The sequence below is a fragment of the Mobula birostris genome, chromosome 2, assembly GCF_030028105.1.
Source record: "Mobula birostris isolate sMobBir1 chromosome 2, sMobBir1.hap1, whole genome shotgun sequence".
NCBI classification, from domain to species: domain Eukaryota; kingdom Metazoa; phylum Chordata; class Chondrichthyes; order Myliobatiformes; family Myliobatidae; genus Mobula; species Mobula birostris.
In genome coordinates this window covers 11,466,698-11,485,629 of record NC_092371.1, presented here as the reverse complement: position 1 = coordinate 11,485,629, position 18,932 = coordinate 11,466,698, and the positions used below count along the sequence as shown (strand labels likewise).

The following is an 18,932-nucleotide window of genomic DNA, read 5'->3' as shown; positions in this document are numbered from 1 at the left end:
TTCTATTGCGTTTCTTGGATTTTTTGTGTACGAGGGGTGATTGATAAGTTCCTGGCCTACGGTAGAAGGAGTCAATTTTGGAAAACCTAGCACATTTATTTTTCCTACATTTACACACTTCCAGCGGTCGTGGAGCAGACGGATCCATTCTTTGTAGAATTCGGTGTCTTGGACCTCCAGCAGTGGTCCACAGCAGGGGTGATTGATAAATTTGTGGCCTAAAGTAGAAGGAGGTGAGGAGAACTTCAAATTTTCTGCATCTTCACTCAGAGTTGAACTGCACGTGCATGTGATGAGAGCTGTATAATTGTTATCTCCTTCTACCTTAGGCCACAAACTTATCAATCACCCCTGCTGTGGACCACCTGGAGGTCCAAGACGCTGTCATTACATGCACGTGCAGTTCAACTCTTCGAGTGATAATGCAGAAAGTTTGAAGTTAATAACTCATCTCCTTCTACCCTAGGCCACGAACTTATCAATCACCCCTGCAGTGGACCACTTCTACAAAGAAGGGATCCTAATGCTCCACGACCACTGGACTAAGTGTGTACATGTAAGAGGGGACTATGTTGAAAAATAAATGTGCCTGGTTTTCTAAACTTGACTCCTTCCACTGTAGGCCACGAACTTACCAATCACCCCTCGTATTTCCTGGAGGAGCCAAATCTCAGGGTTGTATATAGCTCGTACTTTGATAATAAATTTATTTTGAATTTTGTGCCTGTGATGCTGTTGTAGGTAAGATTTTCATTGCACCTGTGCACACCCGCATTACAGAAAGGGCGAGGAGACTGTGGAAAGGTAAAGAGAAGGCTCACCAGGGTGCTGCCAGGATTACAGGGTGTGAGCTGTGGGGAGAGATCAAACAGACTTGGTTGTTGTTCCTACAGAAGACGGCGGGAGGAGAAGATGGCAGCGCGCCGCGCGTGCGCAGCTCTCCGGTGAAAAACGATGTCGTATCTGTTAAATAGGAGCCATGGACAATTCTGATTTGATGGAGGATGGATGTGAAATTACAGAGGAACATCTGGAGAAATTTCAGAAACGCCCGTCCGCTGCTGTCATTACTGTGTGGTTGGGAATCTTTCGGAGGGTAGGCCTCAAAATCCCCGGCTTTGCCTGCTTTTGGTGACCGTGAAGGAGGTCGAATCGTTTGGACAGAGGTGGCGCTCAGTACTCGGAGTCGGAGAGCTGATCAGAGCTCGAAGTTTTCGGATGACTCAGAGTCGGATTGTGGTCGGCATGGCAGGGAGAGTTTTTCTTCCCTCTCCCGTCTGCGTGAGATGTGGGACATTTGAGAAACTTTGGACTTTACTGTGCTCAAGGACTTTCTTCATCAAGTTATGGTATTGTTACACTGTTTGTAACTATATGTATAATTATGTGGTTTTGTCAGTTTTTTCAGTCTTGGTGTGTCCTGTGTTTTGTGATATGACACCGGAGGAAATAATGTATCATTTCTTAATACATGCATTACTAAATGACAATAAAAGGGGACTACGTGTCTTCATAATCTACAGCATTTCCAATGTAAAGATTTTTACAATTATGAGAGGCATAGAGAGGGTAAACAGAAATTTTTTCCCCCCCAGAGTCATCACCATCATGACGTGGGTGATCATGGTCATTCCCTGACCATGATTGTCTTAGTAAATTTTTCTACAGAAGTGGTTTGCCTTTGCCTTCTTCTGGGCAGTGTCTTTACAAGACGGATGACCCCAGCCACTACCCGTATTCTTCAGAGATCGTCTGCCTGGCGTCAGTGGCTGATGTGCACCAGCCGCTCAAACAGCCATCCACCACCTAGTCCCATGGCTTCACAGACCCTGATCAGGGGGATGGGGGAAGAGGTGCTAAGCAGGTGCTACACCTTGCCCAAGACTAGAGGAGGGAAGGGGCACCTTTTCACCCCTTGATAGAGGTGTATCTCCATTTTGCCGTCCAGGGTAGGAGTGTCAAACACCAGAGGACAAGGGAAGGGTAGGGGAGGTTAAAGTTGATGTGAAGGTCAAGTTTGTTTGTATGCTTCCCCCCCCCCCCCCCCACTCACAGGGTATAGTAGCTGCCTGGAATGGGTTACCAGGGGTATTATTGGAAGTAATTTGTTAGGTCGAATTTGGGGCTTTTTGATAGACACCACACCATATCTGAACTGATTCTACAACCTACAGACTCACTTTCAAGGACTTTTTGCAACTCATGTTCTCAGTTTTATCTTATTATTTATACAGTGTATCTTGTTTCCACACTGGCTGTTTGTCAGTTTACATCTAGTTTTTCATAAGGTGCATTGTACTTCCCCCCCCCCCACCCCCCACCCCGGAAATGCCTGCAAGAAAGTGAATCTCAGGGTAGTAAATGGCAACGTAAATATGCAACACACACACACAAAACGCTGGAGAAACTCAGCCGGTCAGGCAGCATCTGTGGAAATTAATAATGTTACGTACCCTGTAACTGGGTTGCCAAACCAGCAGAAATGGATCACTCAGTTGGAGTCTGGATTACTAGAACTAAGAAAGTTTTATTAAAGAAACAAGCAACACAGTACTCTAATCAAAAGGATAACAAATGCAACAGTTCAGCAATGATAAACATACATGTACACAGAATTCAGATAACAGGATCAATCAAGCTCTATCGTTGTCTAGGGGCAAATGACCAGTTTCAAAGTGACGCAAAGTTCAGTTCAGTTCACAGTAATCGCTGCCGTGGGAGATGGACAGTGTGGGGGAAGGAGAGAGAGAGCAAAAACGAATGAATATTCAAACGGCTTCCACACACAGACCTTCGCAGTCAGCTGTCGGGCGAGTCCTTTGTGATGTCATCTGAGGTCACCGACCGTGACCCCTCCGTTTCCAGATACGATCGTTTCTCTGCGCTGAACCTGGCACCCAGGCAAGGGTGGACACACACCAGGTTCCCGCCGATCGTGCCTTTCCACCCTGTGCGTCTATGGCCCGGTACTTCCCACCGACTTGTGAGAGGCGCACCGCTTCCAGGGTCTTGTTACCTAGGGTGTCGTGTGTGTCCTGCCTTAGCGAACCTGTCCCTTTTTATCCCCCTGTGGGGGTATCGCCTGTCCATCACTTCAAACAGTTCAGGGTTCAAAGGGGGAGCCGCTCTTGACAGCTCTCCTTCCCCTTCATTACACATCTCCAAATGCTGCTCCATTGTTTTCCTTATCTCTCTCTCTCCTGAAGACAGGTGGCAGACCAACTGCTGATCACACAGGACAGCTAACATCTTAATCTATGTGTATTCTTGTCACAATAAGCTGTCGACATTTCGGGCCAAGACCCTTCTTCAGGACGCCGGACTGGAGAATAGTGTGCCACTATGTTACCATATACTATGCTGAGATTCATTCCAATGGATATCAGAGACATTTGAGGTGACTCAAAGTTGAGTAATTTATCTCGTAATTTGAGATAAAGTTATAAATTCACTTTGAACATCAATAAGCAGAGAATGGAGATACAAACTGACATCAAGTCTGGCACAGGTGGGCTCAATGGCCTGCCCAGTGCCATACTGTTCTAGGTTCCAGGTTCTAGGATGATGCAATGCAACGTCTCCACTTCCTAAGGGGATTGAGGCAAGTGAAACTCCCTCCACCCTCCCATTTTAACTGAATTTTACAGCAGCACCATTGAAAGCATCCTGACAAGCTATATCCCCATCTGGTATGGGAGCAACCGAGCATTGGACCAGAAGTCCCTTCAAAGGACTGTGTGAATGGCCGAGAGGATCATAGAGATCTCCGCACCATCGGTCAGGGACATTTACCAGGAGCACTGTGTATGCTTATTATTAGTATTATTGAGGATCCCACCCATCTATCCAGCATCCTCTTTGACTTTCCTCCACCAGGCAGGAGACTCCGAAGCATTAAGAACAAGAACGGTCAGGATGGGAAACAGTTTCTTCCCTCAAACCATTAGGCTTCTGAACTCACTGCTGCATTGCATTCAAAGTGTCACCGGTTAATTTGTTCCCTATCTTACAATATTTAATTGATGCACTTTGGTTTGCTCATTTATGCGTGAATCATTCATAAGTTATTGTGTTATGTGTACTACTGTACTTTACACCCTGGTTTGAAGAAACATTGTTTCGTGTGATGGTATACATGGCAATAAACTTGACTTGATTTGACTTGTGTGTATGACAGTAACCTTAACCTACCTGAGTGTTTGGCAGATGGCAGCATCTCCCCCGTCTCACGCTCAAGTCGCTTACCAGCCCTGGTGGTCTCGTACAGAAGGTAACTGCCTTTCTTGGGTACCACTACCGGGTCCATTGTGTCGCAGTACGCCGCATTGCAGACGCAAACCACCGAGCTCAAACCAAAACTCATGGCCTTGCATGGTTTAGCAGCTGGAAAGGCAAGAGAAACAAACGCCTGTTAGAGCTGACTTTTTGTCCTGCCTTCTCACCCACCCCACTTCTATCCTCACGTAAATTTGAGTCAAGTTGAGTTATTAAGGTAAAGGGACAATAAAAACTTAGCCATAGAGTGCTGCAGCGCAGAAGAAGGCACTTTGCCCCATCTAATCCATCCTGAACTGTTACCCTGCCTAATCCCATTGACTTGCACCTGGACCACAACCCTCCATACCCTCCCATCCATATATTTATCCAAACTTTCACCTTTTAACCTCAACCTACGACCTTTAGTTCTAGTCTCACCCAATCTCAGTGGAAAAAGTCTCCTTCCATTTAACCTGCCTATAACCCTCATAGTTTTTGTATACCCCTATCAAATCTTCCCTCATTCTCCTCATCACTAGAGCAGCGGTTCCCAACCCAGCGTCCACAGACACCTCCGTTAATGGTTGGGAACTCCTGATCTAGAGAGCAAGTCCTAACCTATACAACCTTTCCCTTAACTCAGGTCCTCGAGTCCTGGCAACATCCTTGTACATTTTCTCTGTACTCTTTCAACCTTCCTGAAGAAGAGTCTCAGCCCAAAACGTCGACTGTTAGTGGGCTTTCGGATTCTAACGTTTTAACTGTCATTCATTCTTTGGGGCACTCTTCTGTTTTCATGGACGTTTGTGAAGAAAAAGAATTTCAGGGTGTATATTGTATACAATTCTCTGATATTAAATGGAACTATTGAGCTATTTTCTATAGACGCCACTTGACCTGTTGACCTCCAGCGTTCTGTTTGTGTCACTTACTGATTCTTTCCTGTACGTAGGTGACCAGAACTGCAAACAACTTTCCAAATTTGGCCTCACCAACATCGTATTGAACTTCTACTTTTGAGAGAAGATGGGGCTCTTTTGCCAAATACTATCATTTAATTTGAATTAATTTATATGGTTTCCTTCCAATCTTATTTTATATAGATGTGAACTGGCGGTTGATGATTTTTCTTGTTTATTTATATAGATGATTGTAAGTCATATTGCTCCGGGAGTTGGTTCCTAATGGGTTTTTTCCCCCCTATTTTTCTTTTTCTTTCTCTTGTAGCTACTGGTTTTTTTTTTCTCTTTTGGTAGTTGGGATTCTCTTTTTCCTTTTCTTTATAAAATTTTTTTTTTCATTATCATATTATTCTTTTTTGATAGGTTTTTTTCGGCTTTATTAACTGCATATATATTAATTTGCCGTAATCTTGTACCATGTTAAAGCTGTAGAAGATTATGTATCAATAAAAAGATTTTAAAAATGAAATTAACTTCCACCTAACATTCCGACTCCTGTATTTAATATGTTGATGTATGTTGACCAACATGCTTGCAGCAGCATCGCAGGTTCCGAAAGGAGACAGAACGTTGGTCATTGGTTTGATGGTTCTGGCCTGTACTTGATGGGCAGCACTGGAATATAAAAGCAAGGACAAACTGCTGAGACTTCTAAGGCGTTGTTCAGACCTCATTTGGAATACCGGTGTGCGCCGCTCCACGTCCATTCAGACAACATCCGATCGCACATACGTCCGTAGTCCCAATCAGAGAACGTGATGTAGCAGACGTAACCAATCTCGTGTATCGAGCGTCTCTTGAGTGTAGTAGCGTTGTCTCTCTGTTTAATTTTCTTTTGAAAACATTACCGTAAAGTGCATCATGGCTTCCAAGCGCAGGTTATTCGACCTGAAACTCTTCCAGTGGAACACCATGAGGAAGTTGAGAACAGGGATGTGGACGATCCTGATCATCTTTGGTAAATTGTGTGTGATATAGGCCAAGAAAATGTTTACATAAAAGTTTAAAAAGTGAAAAAAATTAAAAAGGTTAAAGTGAAATAAAAAATTATAGTGTATATATGTATTATAGCGCACAGAATACAGTTTTAGTGTAAGTTCTTGGCTACTTAGTCAATACAGTACTCCATATAGGTTTGCTAAGTATATCCACACAACGTCCAAATCACATAACGTCCAATTTCACAGAACGTATCGTGGACGTTAAGTGATGCATACCTGTATTGTGAAGAAGTCTGTGCTCTGTATGCTAGGAAGAATCTCCTGGCCCTGGAGAGCTACCTCAAAGCTAAGCCCTCTAGTATTTGACATTTCTGCCCTGGGGAAAAGGATTTTCCCTGCAGGTGATCTGCATCACTCCAGCAACAGACACAAAATGCTGGAGGAACTCAGCAGGTCAGGCAGCAGTTATAGAGGGGAATAAACAGTCAACGTTTCCGGCTGAGACCCTTCTTCAGCACTGGAAAGGAAGGAGAGAGAAGCCAGAATAAGAAGGTGGGGAGAGGGAAGAGGAGGAGAATACGAGCTGGCAGGTGACATGTGGCTTTGGTAGTGAGTACATGGTCGAAGGGTTGGGGGGCAGCAGAGGTCACAGAGAGGGAGCAGTGAGAGGGTCTCACTGAACTCCCATCGAAGAGGGGATTTAAAGTTCTTCAGGGTAGCCAGCCCCCATAGAGATTCACGGTGGAACAGCAAATTATAAACACAAGGGATTCTGCAGATGCTGGAAATCTTGAGCAACACATATAAAACGTTGGAGGAACTAGATCACTATTCATTCCCCTGACCTGCTGAGTTCCTCCAGCATTTTGTGTGTGCCAAGATGAGGGCACTCTCAGGTTGGGGAAGCAACACCTCATATTCCATCTAGGAAGCCTCCAACCTGATGGCATGAGCATTGATTTCTGGTTATTCCCCCCCCCCCCCTTCCTTCCCCGACTCTGGCCTCTTACCTCTTCTCCTCACCTGTCTATCACCTCCCCTGGTGCCCCTCCTTCCCACTCTCCTCTCCAATCAGACTCCTCCTTCTTCAGGCCTTTAACACCTATCACCTCCCAGCTTCCTACATCATCTCCCCTCCCCCACCCACCTGGCTGAACCCATCACCTTCTAGCTTGTACTTCTTCCTCTCCCCCTAGCTTCCTTGTTCTAGCACCTTCCCCCTTCCTTTCTCGTCCTGGTGAAGGGTCTCAGCTGGAAACATCAACACTGATTCACTTCCATAGATGCTGCCTGACCTGCTGAGTTCCTCCAGCATTTTGTGTGATTTGCTCTGGAGTTCCAGCATCTACAGGATCTTGTGTTTATATTTTGTGTGTTGCTTATCAAAAAGGCTCCTGAATGTCACTATCACATCTGCTTCCAATACCACACCTCTCAGTGCAAACCATGCACCTACCACTCCACATATTTAAAAAAAAACAAACCCTGCACATCTCCTTTAAACATCAGCCGCCCGCCCTAAATATGCCCTTTAATAGAGCGTCATGATAACATAGTGGTTAGCACAATGATATTACAGCTCCAGGGATCGGAGTTCAGAGATCAGTCCCAGTGTCCACTGTATGGAGTCTGTACGTTCCCCCTGTGGAATGTGTGGGTTTCCTCCGGGTGCCCTGGTTTCCTCCCACAGTCCAAAGACGTACTGATTGGTAGGTTAATTGCTAACTGTAAAAACTATCCTGTGATCAGGCTAGGGTTAGATCAGGGGTTGCTGGATAGCATGGCTTGATGGGCTGAAAGGGCCTATTCTGCACAGTATCTCAATAAATAAATAAATATTCGCAAGAGAAGATGGCGGCGCGACGCAGCGCGCAGCGGCCACTCTGGAATGAATATTGGTTATCTGTCAAGTAGGGGGCCTGCACAATCCTGATTTGATGGAGACATTCGTGAGAAGCACGGAGGAACATCTGGCGAAACTTCTGAAATGCCTGTTTCGTTGCCGCTGCTACTGTGCGATCCAGAATCTCCGGAGGGGAAGGCCCCGAGTCCTCAGCTTTGCCTGTTGCTTGGCGGCTGGGGCCAGGGTCGAAGCACTCGGAAGAGATGGTGCTCGGTGTCGGAGGCTCAAAGTTTTCGGACGGACTCAGAGTCGGCTGTGGTCGGGTGCTTCCAGGGTGCTGCATCGGCAAGTTTGCGGTGCTGGAGGTTCATGGCAGGGAGAGTTTTTTTTTCTTCCTTCTACCACCTGCGTGAGTTGATGGGACTTTCGAGAGACTTTGAGACTCTTTTTTTACCGTGCCCATGGCCTGTTCTTCATCAAATTACGGTATTGCTTTGCACTGTTGTAACTATATGTTATAATTATGTGGTTTTTGTCAGTTTTTTTTTTAGTCTTCGTTTGTCTTGTGTTTCCGTGATATCATTCTGGAGGAACAAATTGTATCATTTCTTAATGCATGTATTACTAAATGACAATAAACGAGGACTGCATGTCCTCATAATCTAATATATTCCCGCTGCTGTCTGTAAAGAGTTTGTACGTTCTCCCAGGTTTCCTCCAGTTGTTTTGGTTTCCTCTCACATTGCAAAGACGCAAGGGGGGTGAGGGTGAGTAAATAAGTTGCGAGCACGCTACGTTGGCACCAGAAACACGGCGACACTTGCGGGCTGCCCCCCAGTGCATGCTTGGACTGTGTAGGTCTTGTCACAAATAACGCATTTGACTGCACGTTTCACTGTACGTGTGACAAATAAAGCTAATCGTTACCTTTATAGTATTCGACACTTCTATCTTGGGGAAAGATTCTGGCTGTCTGCCCTTTCTTTGCCTCACAATATTATATAAACTTTAATCAGCATGAAAGCACTTGATGGCTCTGGGTCTGTACCAGCTTGAGGTTAGAAGAACGGGGTGGATCTCAGTGAAACCTACTGAATATTGAAAGGCCTGGATAGAATGGACATGCAGAGGATGCATCCTATAGTGGGGGAGTCTAAGACTCCTTCAAATACAAGGACGTCCCTTGACAACAGAGAGGAGGCAGAACTTCCTTATCCAGAGGGTGGTGAATCTGTAAAATTAATTGCCACAGATGCCCGTGGAGGCCAAGTTATCGGGTATATTTAAAGCAGAGGTTCTTGATTACTCAGGACATTGCAGAGAGAATAGAGTAGAAAGGGACAATAAATCAGCCATGATGCAATGGTGGATCAGGCTCAATGGAGCATATGGTCTAACTCTGCTCCCGTGCCTTATGGTCTTAGGATGCCGGGTGTAAATGATCCCGAGGCAGGGTTTCAACCTGAAATGTCGACAATTCTCCCCCCACCCCAGCACAATGCCCCCTGACTCACTGACTCCGTCCAGCAAACAGTTTGATGCTCTTGATAGAATTCTCCTCTGTTCCAATTAAAATAACTCTGATTATATTTCTCCAACTCAGGCAAAGTTCTCTGCTCTCTCTCTAAGTGGTCTCAGCACTGTGTTCCTTTACCTGTGACAGGAAGGACAGTCCAGAGAGGAAGAAGACAAATGGACAACCAGAAAGCTGCCATCTTGGAGAAGGAAACCTCTATGGCTGTTCCAGCGTCACACTTGGTCCTTAATTAAAGAAGAGAAAATGACGGTTTGTTCTATTATACAGTGCCAGTAACGTTATACTGTCTTACATAGAGATGTACCTCACACTTTATGTCACCCCGCCACTCAGAGACTTGTGCTAATACATATTTTGTGACTGTGTGCTGGATCGTAACTGAGTGCTCGGGGCATCAGAGTTCAGAGTTCAGTAAGGAGTCTCTGTACGTCCTCTCCGTGAAATGCGTGAGTTTTCCAGGTGGTCCGCTTTCCTCCCACAGTTCGAGGAGGTTACGGGGAGGTTATATGATCATTGTAAATCATCCCGTGATCAGGTCAGGGTTACATCAGGTTGTTGGTGCCTGCTGGGGCGGGGCAGTGCAGCTCACAGGGCAGGAAGGGCCTGTTCCCAGATGGGAATGGAGAGAGACAGGGAGGCAAAGGTTGGGGGTGTGACGGGGAGACAGAGGGAGGAGTGACAGGGAGACAGAGGGGGTAGAGACGGGGAGACAGAGGGGGGTAGAGATGGGGGGGAGTGACGGGGAGACGGGGGGAAGTGACGGGGAGACAGAGGGGGTAGAGACGGGGAGACAGAGCGGGGTAGAGATGGGGAGACGGGGGGAGTGACGGGGAGACAGAGGGGGGAGTGACTGAGAGATGGGGGGAGGAGTGACGGAGAGATGGGGGGAGTGACGGAGAGACAGAGGGGGGAGTGACAGGGAGACAGAGGGGGGTAGAGACGGGGAGACAGAGGTGGGTAGAGATGGGGAGACAGAGGGGGGTAGAGACGGGGAGACAGAGGTGGGTAGAGATGGGGAGACGGGGGGAGTGACGGGGAGAAGGGGGGAGTGACAGGGAGTGAGAGGGGGAGAGACGGAGAGACAGGGGGGGGAGTGACAGGGAGACAGAGGGGGGTAGAGACGGGGAGACAGAGGGAATGATGGGGAGACAGAGGGGGGAGTAATGGGGAGACAGAGGGGGGAGTGATGGGGAGATGGGGGGGACTGACGGGGAGGCAGAGGGGGGAGAGACGGGAAGACAGAGGTGGGTAGAGACAGGGAGACAGAGGTGGGTAGAGACGGGGAGAAGGGGGGGAGTGACGGGGAGAAGGGGGGGAGAGACGGGGAGACAGAGGGGGGAGTGACGGGGAGACAGAGGGGGGAGTGACGGGGAGACAGAGGGGGGAGTGACGGGGAGACAGAGGTGGGTAGAGACGGGGAGAGGGGGAGTGATGGGGAGACGGGGAGAAGTGGGGGAGTGACGGGGAGACAGAGGGGGGAGTGATGGGGAGGTGGGGGGACTGACGGGGAGACGGGGGGGGAGAGATGGGAAAACAGAGGTGGGTAGAGACGGGGAGACAGAGGTGGGTAGAGATGGGGAGATGGGGAGTGACAGGGAGAAGGGGGGGAGTGACAGGGAGACAGAGGGGGAGAGATGGGGATACGGGGGAGTGATGGGGAGATGGGGGAGTGACGGGGAGACAGAGGGGGGTAGAGACGGGGAGACGGGGGAGTGACGGGGAGACGGGGGGGACTGATGGGGAGACAGAGGGGGGTAGAGATGGGGAGACAGAGGGGGGTAGAGACGGAGAGACAGAGGGAGTGATGGGGAGACAGAGGGGGGAGTGATGGGGAGATAGAGGGGGGAGTGATGGGGAGACAGAGGGGGGAGTGATGGGGAGACGGGGGGAGTGATGGGGAGACGGGGGGGACTGACGGGGAGACGGGGGGAGTGATGGGGAGAAGGGGGGGACTGACGGGGAGACGGGGGGGAGACTGACGGGGAGACAGAGGGGGGAAGAGACGGGAAGACAGAGGTGGGTAGAGACAGGGAGACAGAGGTGGGTAGAGACGGGGAGAGGGGGAGTGATGGGGAGACGGGGAGAAGTGGGGGAGTGACGGGGAGACAGAAGGGGGAGTGATGGGGAGGTGGGGGGACTGATGGGGAGACAGAGGGGGGTAGAGACGGGGAGACAGAGGGGGGTAGAGACAGAGAGACAGAGGGAGTGATGGGGAGACAGAGGGGGGAGTGATGGGGAGACAGAGGGGGGAGTGATGGGGAGACAGGGGGGACTGACGGGGAGACGAGGGGGACTGACGGGGAGACGGGGGGGACTGACGGGGAGACGGGGGGGACTGACGGGGAGACAGAGGGGGGAGAGACGGGAAGACAGAGGTGGGTAGAGACAGGGAGACAGAGGTGGGTAGAGACGGGGAGGGGGGAGTGATGGGGAGGTGGGGGGACTGACGGGGAGACAGAGGGGGAGAGATGGGGATACGGGGGAGTGACGGGGAGAAGGGAGGAGTGACGAGGAGAAGGGGGGAGTGACGGGGAGACAGAGGGGGGAGTGATGGGGAGACAGAGGTGGGTAGAGACGGGGAGACAGAGGTGGGTAGAGACGGGGAGAGGGGGAGTGATGGGGAAACGGGGAGAAGTGGGGGAGTGACGGGGAGACAGAGGGGGGAGTGATGGGGAGGTGGGGGGACTGACGGGGAGACGGGGGGGAGAGATGGGAAAACAGAGGTGGGTAGAGACGGGGAGACAGAGGTGGGTAGAGATGGGGAGATGGGGAAGTGACAGGGAGACAGAGGGGGAGAGATGGGGATATGGGGGAGTGACGGGGAGATGGGGGGAGTGACGGGGAGACGGAGAGGGGAGTGACGGGGAGACGGAGAGGGGAGTGACGGGGAGACAGAGGGGGGTAGAGACGGGGAGACAGAGGAGGGTAGAGATGGGAAGACAGAGGTGGGTAGAGACAGGGAGACAGAGGTGGGTAGAGACGGGGAGAGGGGGAGTGATGGGGAGACGGGGAGAAGTGGGGGAGTGACGGGGAGACAGAGGGGGGAGTGATGGGGAGGTGGGGGGACTGATGGGGAGACAGAGGGGGAGAGATGGGGATATGGGGGAGTGACGGGGAGATGGGGGGAGTGACGGGGAGAAGGGAGGAGTGAAGGGGAGAAGGGGGGAGTGACGGGGAGACAGAGGGAGGAGTGATGGGGAGACAGAGCTGGGTAGAGACGGGGAGACAGAGGGGGGTAGAGACGGGGAGACAGGGGGAGTGACGGGGAGACAGGGGGGAGTGACGGGGAGACAGAGGCGGAGAGACGGGGAGATGGGGGGGGAGTGACGGGGAGACGGGGGGGGAGTGACGGGGAGACAGAGGGGGGTAGAGACGGGGAGACAGAGGTGGGTAGAGACGGGGAGACAGAGGTGGGTGGAGACGGGGAGACAGAGGGGGGACTGACGGGGGGACTGACGGGGAGACGGGGGGGACTGACGGGGAGACAGGGGGGGACTGACGGGGAGACAGAGGGGGGAGAGACGGGGAGACAGAGGGGGGAGAGACGGGAAGACAGAGGTGGGTAGAGACAGAGAGACAGAGGTGGGTAGAGACAGGGAGACAGAGGTGGGTAGAGACAGGGAGAAGTGGGGGAGAGACAGGGAGACAGAGGGGGGAGTGACGGGGGAAGATGGGGGAGAGTGACAGGGAGAAGGGGGAGTGACGGGGAGAAGGGGAGAGTGACAGGGAGACAGAGGGGGAGAGACGGGAAGATGGGGGGAGAGAGGGAGAGAGACAGAGGGTGAGGGAGAGACACAAACACAGACAGAGAGACATATAGAGAGACAGAGAGACAGAGAATTGAACTTGAACTGACAGATCACAGTGCCATTGCCGATAAACTGGACTCTGATCCTTGCACTCGATCCTCAATCACACTTGATTCACTCGTGCTCACGGAGAACAGCCTGGCCCCTGTCACCACACTGTTCTGAAATCTGAACAGAGGAACGGCATTTTTAAAGTGTTGATAAGTTGGATACAGTTACAGTGCCTATAAAAAATATTCATTCCCCCCCCCCCGGCAGTTTTCATGTTTTATTGTTTTACAACATTGAATCACAGTGGATTTAATTTGGTGTTTTTGACACTGATCAACAGAAAAAGACTCTCCCGTGTCAAAGTGAAAACATCTCTACAAGTAATCAAAATTTTATTACAAATATAAAACACAAAATAATTGATTGCATAAGTATCATACCCCACCTCCTTTAATATGACACAGCAAATCATCACTGATGCATAATTAGTTAAATGGAGATCACTGTGTGCAGTGAAGGTGTTTCAATTGATTGTAGTAAAAATATACCTGTATCTGGAAGGTCCAACTGCTGGTGAGTCAGTATCCTGGCAAAAACTCCCCAAAGTCACTGAATATCCCTTGGGGTACATTTAAGTCAATCATCAAGAAATGGAAAGAATATGGCTGAGCTGTAAATCTGCCTAGAGCAGGCCGTCCTCAGAAACTGAGTGACCGTGCAAGAAGGGGACTAGTGAGGGAGGCCACCGAGAGACCTATGACAACTCTGGAGGAGTTACAAGCTTCAGTGGCTGAGATGGGAGAGACTGCACATACAACAACTGCTGCCCGGGTACTTCACCAGTCACAGCTTTAAAGAGTAGTGGCAAAGAGAAAGCCCTTGTTGAAAAAAAGTCAGATGAAATCCCAGCGAGAGTTTGCCAGAAGGCATGTGGGAGACTCTGAAGCCGGCTGGAAGGTGGTTCTATGGTCTGATGAAACCAAAATTGAGCTTTCCGGCCATCAGACTAAACACTACATTTGGATTAAGCCAAACTCCACACAACATCAAAAACGCACCATCCCTATTGTGAAGCATAGTGGTGGCTGCATCTCATTGAAACTTACTGAATGTTGAAAGGACTAGACAGAGTGGATGTGGAGAGGATGTCTCCTATGGTAGGAGAATCCAAAACTGGAGGGCACAGCCTCAAAACTGAGGGGCAACCCTTTAGAACAGAGGTAAGGAGGCACTTTATTAGCCAGGGTAGTAAATCTGTGGAATGCTCTGACACAGACTGCAGTGGAAGCCAAGTTCGTGCGTATGTTTAACCCTTACATACTGTTGGGATCAAATTTGACCCATTTTGACATTTGACAGCAGTAAAAACACCCTAAATGCCATTTTTGTAAGCCAAAATTCTTTCATTTTGCGCATTTTGGGTCACTTTAGGAAAAGTCATCAAATTTCGGCTTTAAAAAATGGCATATTTTCTGGGAATGCCCCGCTATCAAAGACTATTGGAGTGGGATACATAATGCCCTACAAGACATCTTTAAATGTGAAATACCCTTAGATAGTAAGATCATATATTTTGGGTATATACCTCAAGAATGGTTGAAAAGAGATAAATATTTAATAAATGTACTACTGGTGGCTGGTAAAAAGACCCTTACCAGGAAATGGTTATCACAGGGGAGCCCAACTTGAAATGTATGGATGGAAATTACAAAGGACATTGACAAAATGGAGAAGATAACAGCATCTGTTAATCATAAGTTGGAACAATTTTATTCATAGTGGAAAAAATGGTTTAACTACATAACACCTCATAGGCCTGATTTTATTCTCACAAGTCAATGAATATGTTGTAAAAAAAGGTCACTCCCTACTCTGTACATAGTTTTCTTCTTTCGATTGTTCTTTCTTTCCTCTCCTTTCTATAAGTGTATACCTCAGACAAAAATTATGTGGGGATTTGTGACAGATATGACTATATGATATATATGTACAGTATCTGAACTACATCTTATGGAAAGTTTTGTTTGATGATGAACTTCAATAAAAAATAAATTACAAAAAAAATGGCAGTTAGGGTGTTTTTACTGCTGTCAAATGTCAAAATGGGTCAAATTTGACCCGAACAGTATGTAAGGATTAAGGTGGAAGCTGATCATTTCATGATCGGTCAGGGCATCAAAGGATATGGTGAGACAGCAGATGTATGGGGTCAAGTGGGATCCTGGATCAGCCATGATGGAATGGCAGAGCAGACTCAATGGGCTGAATGGCCTAATCCTGCTCCTATGTCTTATGGTCTTATGCTGTGGGGATGCTTCACTGCAGCAGGCCCCGTAACGCTTGTGAAGGCAGAGGGTAAAATGAGGGAATGCCCATCCATAAGAGAGAAATAATAATCAGGGGGTGCCCACCGAGGTGCTGATGGACACCTTGCTCTCTGATACGCTATTTCTCCAAATGAGATCATCTACGCTATCTACCAGAGGCAAGGAACCAGTGGCATTGGTTCCTGTGTAGGTTTTCATAAATAAAACAGCAGAGGCGTTTTAAGTTTAAGGGAAACGGTAACAACTCCTTTATTGTCGACCAAACGCAGAACATAGAGTGCGGTTAAAAACTTCACATCATCACGTCAGACCAGCCTCTTAAAGTGAACCTCAGTTCAATGTCGGTGGCTGTGAATTACACCTATGTTTCCACCCCCACCCCCAGAACTGGCACTGAGAGTCTGTCCGGAGTTCAGACAAGCCGCCCGGCACGGGTCCTACGTCCCAGGGGTGGAGTAACAGCAGGTGCCTCTGGTATATCCAGAGGCGTGTTGACATGCTCATGGTCAAGTCGCCATGGCAGGAGAGTGGTAGCAGAATCCTCCAGATCTTGTTGGGCCAGTTTAAGGCGATCTATCGAAATACATTCAGGTTTACCCCTCTTATCTAGGATAAGGTCTTTCTCTCCACTCCAAAACGTGAAACGAGCCTATAGGGATGTGGGTGTGCACCTCGGAGGACATAAAGAAACGAGGCGGAATGTAGGCCAACAGGAACTCGAGAGCTGTATGCCATGATGGGAGGTAGGAATTGGAATTTACTGAGGGTAGAATGCTGGTTAGAGGCCGGCCAGTCAGTCCTGGCTTCAGGAATGAAATCACCTGGCACTCGTAGTGGTTGCCTGTATAACAACTCAGCCACGGACGACTGCAGGCCCACTTTCGGAGGCATTCTGACCCCCAGCAGCATCCACAGGAGAAGATCACTCCAATACTCATCTGTTAGGGAAGCCCTCACAGCAGTCTTTAAGAAGCGGTGAAACTCCTTGTGTTGGGTTGTGTGCTGTAGCCTAACACTGAGGTTCTAGGCCATCGTAGCCCAGGGGTCTGATATGAATTGGGTACTGTGGTCAGAGGAAATATCAGATGGGGTGTCAAACCGAGCAACCTAGGTGCTGATGAACACCCGAGCCACATCTGAGGGTGTTGTCAATGCTAGGGGGATGACCTCTGGCCACCTGGTGGAATGGTCCACTATGGTAAAGAGGTACATGAAACCACTGGGGTGGAGTGGGGGGGGGGTGGTCCTCTCTAACATTGACAAGGTCAAACCGTCACTCAGGGACCTCAAAGGATGCCAACAGTGCCCAAACATCACGGCTAATTTTCACCCACTAGCACTTGACGCAGGCTGTGCTCCAATCACGCATGCCCTTTCTAAGGCCGTGCCACACAAACTTCAGTGCAAGCAGTTTCTGTGAGGCCTTCCGGCCCGGATGCAAAAGGCCACAAATGGAGTTAAAAACGGCCTGTTTCCAGTTTGCAGGCACCATGCGACGAGGGCGACTGGTTGAGACATCGCACAGGAGAGCTACCACAGCTTCCCCAAATGGTTAGCCAACTGCAGGCCTCTGACTGTTGTTCGGTCAGCCTGGACCTCTTGGACAGTAACTTGGTCGGCTGTCATGCCGGCATAGTCAACCCCTATGTGTACAGCCTCAACGGCTGGCCCTGAGGGGCAATCAACCATGGCATTGTTTTTCCCCTTGATATGTTGTATATCAGTTGTGAACTCTGATATGTAGGCCAGGTGGCATTGCTGTCGTGTGGACCAAGGGTCTGATATTTTGGCCATCGCATGCACGAGGGGTTTGTAGTCAACAAACGCTGTGAAATAGTGACAAATATGTCATCCAGGTAAACAAAAAGAAAATATAAGTCTTTTAATACAGAGTCCATCAGCCATCAGAAAGCCTGTGCTGCATTCTTCAGCCCAGCTGGCATGCACAGAAACTCAAGGAGGCCAATTGGGATCATCACAGCTGTTTTGGGAATATCCTCTGAGCACACAGGCATCTGATGGTAGCCCCTGACTAATTCAACATTTGAAAAAATTAACTTGCTGGCTAAACATGCCTGAAAGTCTTGGATGTGTGGGACTGGGAAACGATCGGGATTGGTGACCTAGTTAAGGAGTCGTGGTAAAAACATAGGTGGCAACCATCATCGGATTTAGGGACCATATGGAGGAGTGAAGCCCAGGGGCTATTCGACTGGCACACAATGCCAGGACTTTTCATGTTGGCAAACTCAGCCTTTGCAGTTGCCAGATTTTCTGGGTCCAGTCTACACTCATGGGCATGGACCGGTGGGCCAGGTGTGGAAATGTGCTGCTCGCACCCATGTTTTGTGACTGTGGTGGAGAATGTGGGCTTGGTGAGGTTTGGGAATTCGCCCAGCAGTCAGGTAAACTCACATGCGGTGGTTCACGTGCTTGACAGAGTCACTGTGGGGAACTTACTGGGGGAGTAGGGTAAGTCCTTGACATCCATAAGCCGACAGTTCAACAGATTGATCAACAGTCCTTGGATACACAGGAAATCTGCACCGAGCAGATGTCTAGCCACCTTAGCCAGGATTATGTCCCACGTGTAACGTCACCCACTGAAGCAGAGCATCACCCAGCGTGTCCCGTGTCGAGTCTGGATCCAGCAGCCATTGGCGGCCTTCAGTGAGGTTTCATTGCTCTTTGCCCTCTGGTCAGTAGGCCATGCTGGCAGCACACTCACTTGAGCACCCGTGTCACACAGGAAACGTCGCCCTGAAAGGGTGTCCGTAATGTACAGTAGATGTCCCTGGCAGCTGGAACCCACCGTGTTCACAGACCTCTGAACCAATGAGCTGGCACTGTTGAAGCTGCAAGGCGATCAGCACTTCCTACTGTTCGTACCAAAGCCAGCGTGGTAAAAACAGTCCTGGTGCAGTCTGTTTCACAGCCGTGGGCATCCGTATGTTGAGAGCCTTGTTGACCGGGTTTATTGAGGTAGAGAAAGGAGGAGGAATGATGCACTGTAGACTATCAGCTATTTTGGCAAGCTTCCTATAGTCCATCAGTGGTGCATTAGCGAGGGTGATATGAACTGGATCAGGCATTTACTGCATGAAGAGTTCTTTAAAAATAAAACAAGGATGGTGATTTCCCAGGAGAGACAGCATGTGGCCCATTAGCTCTGATGGCTTACCATCGCCGAGACTGGGCAAGGGGAGCAACTGTTCGGCACGCTCAGACTCCGATAGTCCAAAAGACTGTAAAAGGTGAGTTTTCA

At 49.2% G+C, this 18,932-nt stretch overlaps 1 protein-coding gene across 1 annotated transcript in view; it reads right to left on the bottom strand.

Moving 5' to 3' along the window:
• Positions 1-18,932, bottom strand: part of gba1 (glucosylceramidase beta 1) — a 57,255-nt gene that overhangs the window by 37,107 nt on the left and 1,216 nt on the right. Inside the window, exons 2-3 of the mRNA XM_072282984.1 lie at positions 9,658-9,764; positions 4,192-4,383 (exon numbers count right to left, since the gene is read on the bottom strand). Coding sequence (XP_072139085.1) covers positions 4,192-4,383; positions 9,658-9,718 — 253 coding nt within the window. The 5' untranslated portion in view covers positions 9,719-9,764. The remainder of the gene's footprint in view (positions 1-4,191; positions 4,384-9,657; positions 9,765-18,932) is intronic.